The 12,500-nt window shown below is 34.2% G+C and overlaps 1 protein-coding gene across 3 annotated transcripts in view; it reads left to right on the top strand.

Annotated features, from left to right (window-relative positions):
• LOC115224370 (ras-like protein family member 10B) overlaps positions 1 to 11,551 on the top strand; it is a 32,287-nt gene extending 20,736 nt beyond the window's left edge. For 2 of the 3 annotated variants that reach the window (XM_036513448.1, XM_036513447.1), the window contains exons 2-3: positions 7,475 to 9,021; positions 9,272 to 11,551. In XM_036513448.1, coding sequence (XP_036369341.1) covers positions 10,794 to 11,429 — 636 coding nt within the window. In that variant the 5' untranslated portion in view covers positions 7,475 to 9,021; positions 9,272 to 10,793 and the 3' untranslated portion in view covers positions 11,430 to 11,551. Of the gene's footprint in view, positions 1 to 850; positions 866 to 7,474; positions 9,022 to 9,271 lie in introns of those variants that run through there. The other variant, XM_029795252.2, reaches the window with a different exon arrangement.
• Positions 11,552 to 12,500: the final 949 nt, after the last annotated feature.

The following is a 12,500-nucleotide window of genomic DNA, read 5'->3' on the forward strand; positions in this document are numbered from 1 at the left end:
GCAGAGTATTCAAGTGGTAAATAAGCAATGAAGCGTGAAAAGTATTTGTTTCGATCAAGTAGAGTGGAAGAATATTTATTGAAATCTAAAATCAAATAAATCGCAACTGGTTTCGCGTTCCCGCTTCATCGGGCGGCCCTATTCTCTGTTCCTTTCTGTCGAAGAGCGTAGGCTCGAAACGTAAAGGACTTTCTCACTTCTTGAGCCTTAAACTAATACATCTGTTTGTTGTTTACGCACCCGTCTTCGTCTTTTGTTTTTTCTTTTGTAAATTCTCACTATATATATATATATTAAATAGTAAAACGAATCATTTATATATGGTCGCTTACTGGTAAAGCACGATCACTTTCACACTTTATTTGTGTGTTAACAAGGCTACCACTGGTTTCATGCCGAAAGAAATCCCTCAACAGTTATCAAACCTGAACATGAAACGTTGGTACTTGTTTCCTTCTCGGATGAGAATACCAAAATTCCGTAAAACCTCGTGTAGCTTCGTTTATTCTCTTCCATGATGGAGACGGGTTGCAACGTTGGAACGTTCCTTCTGGCAGGCTTGATAATTCTTGAGATATTTCTCACAACATGAAAACAATGGTAGACTTGATACCCCTGAGCACTCATACACTGTGTTCGTTATGTGTTTGCTTGTATGAGCGAGTGTACATGCGCTATACAACCTAGGCGAGGGCGTTTATATATCCATATACATACATATACATACATATACATCCATATACATCCATATACATCCATATACATACATATACATACAAATACATACATATACATCTATATACATCCATATACATACATATACATACATCCATATACATACATATACATACATATACATACATCCGTATACATACATATACATACATATACATCCATATACATACATATACATACATATACATCCATATACATCCATATACATACATATATATACATCCATATACATACATATACATACATATACACCCATATACATACATATGCATACATCCATATACATACATATACATACATATACATCCATATACATCCATATACATCCATATACATACATATACATACATCCATATACATACATATACATACATATACATCCATATACATCCATATACATACAATTACATACTCCATATACATCCATATCATAATATACATCCTATACATAACATATACATAACTATACATCCATATACATACATATACATACATATACATCCATATACATAAATATACATACATATACATACATCCATATACATACATATACATACATATACATCCATATACATACATATACATCCATATACATACATATACATCCATATACATACATCTATATACATACATATACATACATATACATCCATATACATCCATATACATACATCCATATACATCCATATACATACATATACATACATCCATATACATACATATACATACATATACATCCATATACTTCCATATACATACATATACATCCATATACATCCATATACATCCATATACATCCATATACATACATATACATCCATATACATACATCTATATACATACATATACATACATATACATCCATATACATCCATATACATACATACCCGTTAGTACCTTTAGTACTTTTTCGCTGTATTGCGTGTTCGCTTGTTTTTTGTAGCTGTTATCTTACAATAGATCTTCAATACAGATAAAGCTATATCTTTTAATTTGCTGTTTTTCTTTACACGATATGAGAAGATACATTGCAGAACTGTTATTTTAACGAATTATATCTATTTATCCCTCGAAGAGACACGTCTGCACCGCCGGATGCGTCTGAACCAGTTCTTAAGTAGCCCACCAGTGAGGGATCAATGCTAGATACATACATATCTTTTACATACATATATTTTATCTTTTACTTGTTTCGAGTCATTAGGTTGTGGCCATGCTGGGGTACCACCTTGAAGAATTTCTGCTTTCCTAAGCCTTTTACTTATTCTATGGCATTGTCTTGCTGAACCACTTAGCTACAAGGACGTAAGCACAACAACACAGGTTGTCAAGCGGTGGTGGAGGGCAAATACACACACATATTCATACACACACATACACACACATACACAAATGTATATATATATACATATATATATATATGCATACTATATATAATGTATGTATAATATATATATATATTTTATATATGTATATAATATATATATACACCACACATATATATAATATATATATATATATATATATGATATATATAATATCTATATATATAATGACGATCTTCTTTTAGTTTCCGTCTACCAAATCCACTCACAAGGCTTTGGTCAGTCTGAGGCTATAAAAGAAGACACTTGTCCAAGGTGCCATGCAGTGGGACTGAACTCGGAGCCATGTGGTTGGCAAGTAAGCTTCTTACCAAAGTGCCACGGTTTCGACGACGAGTGTTAACGTCGTTCTATCAAAAGACTCGTATGTACCCACTGAATTACAGCATAAATGGTTGAGTATACCGTAGGCTGTTAGTCGAACCACCGATCCACATTGTATTACAATGCTGTTCTTTGAATTAATCGCAATCCAATTCCTTCCACAGCTCCCGATCGGATGCGAGATCTCCCCGGGTGTCGATATTGGTTATTGATCATTTTGAAGGGCATGTGTGGCATGCACTGGGGAGGTTTTCTATGCTCCATATCACGTGACTCTCGTCCTTTAAGTTAACTCGTAAATTGCCGATCAAATAATACGCACAAACACACATACACACATATAAATATATATACACACTCACGTGTCCAGTTCAGTTTGTATCACCAAACTTTCACACGCACACACACATGCTTCTCTCTCTATCTATCTATCTATTATCTTCCTGTATATATATATATATATATATAATAAATATTAGGGAATAAATCCAAATTTACAAGGAAAAATCAGATTTAAGATTGAATCCAATTTTATAGTAAAATATTATATTATATCAAATTAGAGACAAAACCACTATTATGCAAACCAAACAAAGAAAGACTTAAGCCAATACATAAAATAATTTATATAAATTAAAATTTAACATATGAATAACCACATATTCATATGTTAAAATTTAATTTATATAAATTATTTTATGTATTGGCTTGTCTTTCTTTGTTTGATTTGCATAATAGTGGTTTTGTCTCTAATTTGATATAATATATATATATATGTATGTATATATATATATATATGTGAATGATGCGCACTCTTAACCTTTCTCTCCCCTCCCGTTGTCAGCCTTCATTCTTTTGGCTTTCCTTTTCTTCTACCTTACTGTCTCTCCCCCCTCTCTCTCTCTCATTCTTCACTCTTTTTCTCTACAACCATCCCCTTTTTTCTCTCCCTTTCTCTTACTCCTCCTCCTCCTCCTCCTCCCTCCCGTCGTTGACCCGCGACGAGAACTCTGCTACTGTCTTTCTGTCCTGGCTGCCTTCAAGTAGAGATGGCACTTTCTGTTGCTCCTTCGCCATTCTCAAAAAATAGCGTCGTAAAAATTTTTTATCTCGTTCGGTTTAACAGCCCTTCTTGTTGGTGTTACTGTTATTCTCCTTGTCCTGTCTTTTACTGTTTATATTTTGTACTGTCGTTACTGTCCTGTTTTTGTCACCATTTTTACCCCTCCGCAAAAAATCTCAAATTTTATTAAATTTGATTTTCGCGGGAAGGATTGTTTCATTAAAGTCATGTATCGCCTTGACCTTCGAAACGTGGAGTAGATGAAGCAAAGGCGACTGAAGGAGGGGAATTTTCCTTGTTTTGTATGTCCTGTACTCTATTTTTTCGTTGTTTAAGAAAAATGTCCATTTCCTTGGTTTTTGTTTGTTTTCGTTTCTCATTGTGTTCGACGTGTTTTTTGGTGTCCTTTACCCATATATGTATGTATATATACATGTAGAGGTAGGTAGTACATATATGTATGTATATATGCATGTTTTATTTATTTATTAATTTATTATATATATAATATACGCACATATATATATATATCTATATATATATATATATATATATATATATACACACATATATACATATATATATGCACACACATACATACATATATATTCATACATACATACATATATGTACACGCACATACATATATATATATACACACCGACACATACACAAATGTATATACACACACACACACACACATATATATATATATATATATACACATTCATGCGCATATACGTGTGTGTACACACAAACACACATGCACACGCATATATATTCTAAAAACATCGCCTGTTTCTCTGAATAATCCTTATGTTTGAGATAAAGTATTTTAATTTTACTGGCTGAATGAGCTGTCGGGCGAAACATGAATCCCTTTCACAAAACTAATTTTATAACATATTTCTATTTGCCCTGAGTATTAAGTCTTCCCATTAGTAAATGTTCCGCTTTTATTTAGAAAGACTTGCTTTAGAAGACGCTTACATAAATATTCATTACTGCACACACACATACACACACACACGCGCGCACACACACACTTTTTCTTCTCATTACCCTCTCTCTCTCTCTTCCACTGTGTATCTTTCTGTCGGTCTCAATCTTTCTTTTTTCATCTCTCTCTCTTTCTCCCTCTCACATTTCTACGCGAATACATATATATATTTTGAATAAATACTTCCTGTGTGTGAATGTGTGTGTGTGTGTGTGTTATATATATATATGTATTTACGTATGTGCACACTCACACACACATATATATATATAAATATATATACATGTGTATATATATATATGTATATATGTATATACGTATGAATATATATATATATGTGCGTATATGTGCATATATGTGTGTATATCTGTATGCATGTGCGTATATACACGTGCGTATATACACAAACATATATATGTATATATATATGCATACACACACGCATATATATATATATATTATAATATAATGTAATATATGATATATATATATGTATTTATATATATATATATATATATATATATAGATATATATATATATATATATATATATATATCTATATATATATATATATACATATACATTTATACATGTACGTATGTATATATGTATGTATGTATATATGTACGTATGTATGGACATATATATTTAAATATTTCCACTAATGGAACGATTGATAACGTCGAAAGGTTTCGAAGTTCGATAAATCATTTTCCACTAAGTAATAATTTTACATGCATACACACGCACACACACATACACACACGTACATACATACATACATACATACATTCATACTTACATTTTTAGGCACAGGCATAGAAACATGCTGTACATACATACATCCATTTATATATACATCCATACACCACCAGACATATTTTTATACACACACATTCATATATACATATACAGGCATACAAACATACATACATATATACACACATACAAATGTATATACCAATCTGCATACATTAATATATACAGCATCAGTGTATACGTACATTCGGATACCCTTATACGCACATACATACATACATACATACATACATACATACATACATACATACATACATGTGTGTGTATCGTTGGCGATTTTCTTCCTCCGTCTTCCCTTCTTTTGGACTTTCCTCTATTTCTGAAGAAGAACTTTGCTCGAAACGTTAAATCCTCTTTCCTTCCTTTTCTGAGCGTCTGATAATACAGTACTTGTACCACGTCCTCGCGTTATTGTTTTTTCTTGTTTGTTCTTTGTTTGGATCCACTATATATATATGTATATATATATATATATATACACGGTAATCCCTCGGCTATCGCGGGTGTTCCAAAACCCGCCGCGATAGGTGGAAATCAGTGAAGTAGAAACAGTACTGTATTGTATAGTTTTTAAAATTATTTTTATAATTTGTATATATTTATTTTATTATATATACAAAACAACACCACGGATGAATCGACGTTAAGCTTAAATAATCTTTTCTACTCTAGGCACAAGGCCCGAAAATTTTGGGGAGGGCGCAAGTCGATTAGATCGACACCAGTACGCAACTGGTAATTAATTTATCGATCCCGAAAGGATGGAAGGCAAAGTCGACATCGACAGAATTTGAACTCAGAGCGTAAAGACAGACGAAATACCTATTTCTATTTCTTTATTACCCACAAGGGGATAAACATAGAGGGGATGAACAAGGACATTTCGCTGTTGAAATTCCAATGAAGGAGCTTTGGACGTAGGTTAGAAATCGCTTCTTTCTCTGTTGTCAAGAAATCTTGAAATAAAACTGAATAAAGACATACAAGCATCTACGATGGGTGCAGCTCAATTTCGCTCAATTTCACCGGTTCATTCCTCTCTTGTATGTATGCGCGCGTGTGTGTATGTATGTATGCATGTATGTATGTATGTATGTATGTATGTATGTATGTATGTATGCATGTATGCATGTATGTATGTATGTATGTATGTATGTATGTATGTATGCGTGTGTGTATGTATGTGTGTAACTATGCATGCGTGTGTGTATGCCTGCATGTATGTATGTATGTATGCATGCTTGTTTATATGTGTGCATGTGTGTATATATGTATGTATGCATGCACGTGTGTATGTATGCATGCATGTATGTATGCGTGTGTATGTATGCATGCATATGTGTATGTATGTATGCATGCATGTGTGTATGTATGTATGCATGCATGCATGTGTGTATGTATGCTTGTGTGTATGTATGCTGGCATTTATGTATGTATGCATACGTGTGTATGTATGCATGCATGTATGCAAGTATGTATGTATGTATTCGTGTGTCTGTATGCATGTGTGTATGTATGCATGCATGCATGTGTGTATGTATTCATGTGTGTATGCATGTATGTATGCATGTGCGTATGTATGTATGTAAGCAAGCGTTCATGCATATATGTATGCATGCATGTATGTATGCATTCATGCATGTATACATGTGTATATGTATGTATATATGAATATATGGATGGATGTGTGCATGCGTGTATGTATACATACATACATACATACATGCATACATTCATGCATGCTTACGCATATATATATCATCATTAGCATTGTCGCTGTACCGATTACTGGGTATTTGGGTTTGCCGGTGTCATATTTCCGGCATCCTGCATCTGATAAATATTCCCTTCACAAACAGCCAATTCTGCGCTGAACGAAGCCATGGTTAACTTTCACTGACGGCAGACGACGAACGAAATACTGCGAATGAGAGGTGGGAGCCATTTGAACGAATAACTGCGGTGTGTATTTAAGTGTGTGTTTCCTGTGTTATTTAAAATTACTGATGATTGATCGATTGATTGGCTTTCAACTTTTATTTATTTATTTATTCATTTATTTATATATTTATTCGTCTATTTTTTTGTGTTTATTTATGTTCGTTTATTTTTATTTATTTGTTGTTTTTTTTAATCTTTTTTCCCCAGATATAAGACGATATGAGAAAATCTAAAGCAAAAAATCGATGAAGAAAATAAAGAAAATAACAACAAAAACAAGAACAACAAGAAGAAGAGGGCGAAGAAGCGGAGGGGGCAGAAGAGGAAGATAAAGAACATGGAAATCAAGAGAGCAAGGCTGAAGAGCTGATTTTTGAAGTTGATATCGTCGTATATGTTAGCAACATGCGGCCAATCATGGGGCCAGCATGTGGCTAACACGTGAGCAGCACGTGACCAATATATAGCCAACATGTAAACCAATATGTGTTGAAGATGTGGCCTTTGTGCGACCAGTGTGTGTTTAGCATCTGACCATCACGTGACTATCGTGTAACTACAGTTTGACTGACATATGACAACGACTTTGACCAATAGCTGACCGTCACGTGACTAACTAACATCTAGCGAACGCGTTATTGACAGTTGACCAGTGTGTAACCAGCATCTGCGCAGTATCTGGTCATCACGTGACCAGCACCTGACCAACGCGTTATCGACAGCTGACCAGAGATGCGACCAACAACAACGGAGCAGTATCCGATCATCATGTGACCGACACCTGACCAACGCGTAACCGACTACTGACCAGAGAGAGACCAGGTTCTGAGCAGTATCTGATCATCACGTGACCAACACCCGACCAGCACATTATCGACAGCTGACCGACATGCGTGGGCGTGGAGCGTGTGATCAGCTTGTGGTTAGCATTTGATCGTTGGGTGACTAGCGAGTGACCAACATGTGACCAGCGCGTGACCAACATGTGACCAGCGCGTGACCAACACTGAAAACGGCGGGTCCGCAGCATGTGCCACTTAGACAGCGATGTGAATACTATTAGCAAAGACAAGAAAATAGACACCCCTCTATTACCTCCGCCCTCAAAATATAACAACCACCACCACGACCACCACCACGACCACCACCACCACATCCACCCTTCGCTTTTCTACTCCTGAAGAAATGAGGAAAAACAAACAAACAAACAAACAAGCAAACAGGAACATGAAATAATTTAAGATCGAATTTAAACCAAGCTAGATATAAAAAGAAAAAAGGAAAGAAACCACAAGCAAGTATATAAACACAACAACAACAACAAAATAATAATAATAATAATAATATGATGATGATGATGATGGTGATGATGATGGAGTGATGATGTGATTTTTAAAAGAAGTTTTCGATTAGTGAATATAATAATTATTAAAGAAACGGTAGTCAACCGTTAAACTGAAACATCCATCTCAAAATACGCCATCGTCACGGTACAGGCTTCACCATCATAGACAGCGGTGCCACCACCATAATCACTGCCACAGATACTAGCAGCAGCAGCAGCATCACTAAGTACCACCGCCACAAAAAAAATATATATACATATTATCAGCTCTGATATAACTGCTACGCCACTAAGCCACCACGACCACCACCTCTAAGGATTTTGTCATTATATACGGCACCACAGCCGTCCACTATTATCACTACCAGCATAAACATCGTCGCCGTTAATACCATCATCATCAACATCAGTACAAAATACCTATTTCTTTATTACCCACAAGGGGCTAAACACAGAGGGGACAAACAAGGACAGACATAGGTATTAAGTCGATTACATCGACCCCAGTGCGTAACTGGTACTTAATTTATCGACCCCGAAAGGATGAAAGGCAAAGTCGACCTCGGCGGAATTTGAACTCAGAACGTAACAGCAGACGAAATACCGCTAAACATTTCGCTCGGCGTGCTAACGTTTCTGCCAGCTCGTCGCCTTATCAGTACAAAATACCACCAGCTTTCAAACGAAAAAAAAAAAAAAAAGAAACCAAAACACTAGCCGTGGTACCTTACCACATCGCCACAGTCTTATCAGTTCTCATCTCCGCAGACTGCCCTACCATTCCATCACAGTCGCTTTCACCAAGAACATTGCCATCGTAGATACCATCACCGTCACTGCGAAACACTACTGCCTCAACCCCCCCCCCCCAAAAAAAACAACACAAAACAAGACAAAAAAAAAGCAGCAACAAAAAACACGGCCCTACTGCTTGTAACCCCTACACTACACCACAGAAGCGCCGCTGTGCTACGGGCCACACCAGCGCCACCACACACATATCAATCTGCATCAACGCCACTGCTACAGATATCATATTCATAACAGCCACAGCAAAAATTAAATACATAAATAAATAAATAAGTAAATAGTGATAAATAAACAAAATAATAATAATAATAATAATATTTTAAAATGCATTTAAGTTCTACGAACACCAGAGAAAGAAAAAAATCCGCTTGGGATGAATCTCAGCTTTAAACAGAAAATAAAAAAAAAGCTGTCAGCAATAATAACAAAATATAGCAATCATTAACGCCGTAATCACCACCACCACCGCCACCACCAACAGCAGCAACAACAGCAACAGCAACATCGCTTCTTGTTCTTTTTCTTTTTCTTCACTATAGATTTAGTTTAGTTGTAAGTTATTTCATCATGGCAGCAGCTTGGCAGGCGCCATGATAGAATTTAGGACCCAAAGCGAATGCAACGCAAGACGGGAAAATTTTTTTAAAAAAGAACTGTTTTAGTTTGTAAATGTTAGAATAAAGAAGACTCGGGAATACACACAACACACGTACACACACATACACCAATACACATACACACACACGCATATAACACAGATACATACACATATTCACACACCCACATACGTACAAAGTACGCCCATATCCATAAAAAAAACTCACAAACACACACATACGCACGTACAAAATACGCTCATACACATACAACCACACACACAACACAGACACACACACACACACACACACACACACAGAGAAACATACTCATATATCATAGGGAATATTTTCTGTGTTTAAGAAAAATGACATCGCATGTTTAAATTTCTAGAGATTTAAATCATATTCTTTCATAAAATTCCTGATAAACATTATAATAACAGCGGTATTAATTATTGTTGTTGTTATTATTATTATTATTATTATTATTATTATTATTATTATTATTATTGTTATTATTATTACACTGTTTTGCAAACTTTACACATTCATACATATCTTTACTTGGCTAAATACAACAGTTTGCCTTGGCACTTGATAATATTGACTTATTTCATACGTTTCTTAAAGAAACTTACAAAAAATATAAATTAAAATAACAACATACACACACACACACACACACACACACACATATATAATTGCATGTGCACGCTCATACTTCTACCTACGTAGAGGTCTTTTATCTTATGGGCAGTTTATCACAACAGATATGGCTGCTAGTCATTTAACTCTTGATTCGGAACTACAGAAAGTGAAGCTGGCCATTCTGGGTGCTCCGGGCGTGGGTAAAACGTCGATAATCCAACAGTTTGTTTGCAGTCATTTCACGGAGGATTACGAACCAACAGAATCCAAGCAAGTCTACATACCGTCCGTCATTATCAACGATCATTTGTACGAACTGAAAATCATTGATTCTCCTTACATCCCGTACTTCCCAGTAAATTCTCTGTATGAATGGACAGACTTTCGCGGCTACGAGTTGCGCAGCGCCACAGCATACGTTTTAGTTTACGACATCACGTCGGAGGAAAGCTTTCAGTACATTAAATCGCTTCGGGAACAGATAATCGAGAGCAGGGACATGCAGGATGTTCCCATCTTCGTGGTTGGTAACAAGCATGACCAAGCCGAAGAGAGAGGCATGTCGAGGCGGGAAGTGGCAAATGTCGTTAAAAAGCAGTGGAAGTGCGGCTACGTGGAGTGTTCAGCCAAATACAATTGGCACATTGTACTCTTGTTCAAAGAGTTAATGAAAACAATTGACTATATAGATTACGGACATAAACCCACGGCGATTCGGGTACAGGACGCATTGCGGCGCAATAGATGTGTCATATTATGACACACTTTTTTTTATATTGGTTAAATTATTTAATAATGTTTGATTAAAAAGTAAAAAAAAAAAAAATAACAAAAAAAAGACAAAACAAACGAAATGTTGAAAATTTGTTACATATGTTTATATAAAGACACAATATTTAAAATGTACGTACATATATATATATATATATATATATATATATATATATATATATATATATATATACATGCATAAGTATGAAAAAAAGATATACAATAACAAATATATATATATATACATGTATATGTGTGCATATATATCTACACACACATAAAGCTATGGTTATATCAATATATATATAATATATATATATATATATATATATATATATATATATATACATGTGTGTGTGTATTCATACATACATACATATATATATATATATACATATATCTATATACACACATGTATATATAACTATAAGTAAATAAACAACATATATATATGTGTGTTACGTATTTCCGTATACTTGTTAGTATATATATATATATATATATATATATATATAATATATATATATATATATATATATATATATATACATATATATATATATATATATATATGTATATATATATGTGTATGTATGTATATATATATATGTATGCATAATATGTATGTATATATATATAAAATATATAAATGTATGTTTATATGTATATGTATGTATATATATATGCATATATATATATGTATATATGCATATGTATGTATATATGTCTATATATATATATATAGACACACACATACATATATATGTGTGAGTGCATATACATATGCATTCATTCCATTCCATCTCCCTTCCACCATCATACATGACATCCTTGTCCATTTTCATTTATTTATTTCTATACTTTCACACACATCTACATTTACATGTATGCCTACACATGCAAACGTCTCTTAATGTATGTATGCATGTATGTATGTATTTATGTATGTATGTATGTAGTATGTATGAATGATTCATCTATCTATCTCTCTATCTCTCTATCTATCTATCTATCTATCTATCTATCTATCTATCTATCTATCTCTCAACCTATCTATCTA

The sequence above is a fragment of the Octopus sinensis genome, linkage group LG25 (genome assembly GCF_006345805.1).
Source record: "Octopus sinensis linkage group LG25, ASM634580v1, whole genome shotgun sequence".
In the NCBI taxonomy this organism is placed as follows: domain Eukaryota; kingdom Metazoa; phylum Mollusca; class Cephalopoda; order Octopoda; family Octopodidae; genus Octopus; species Octopus sinensis.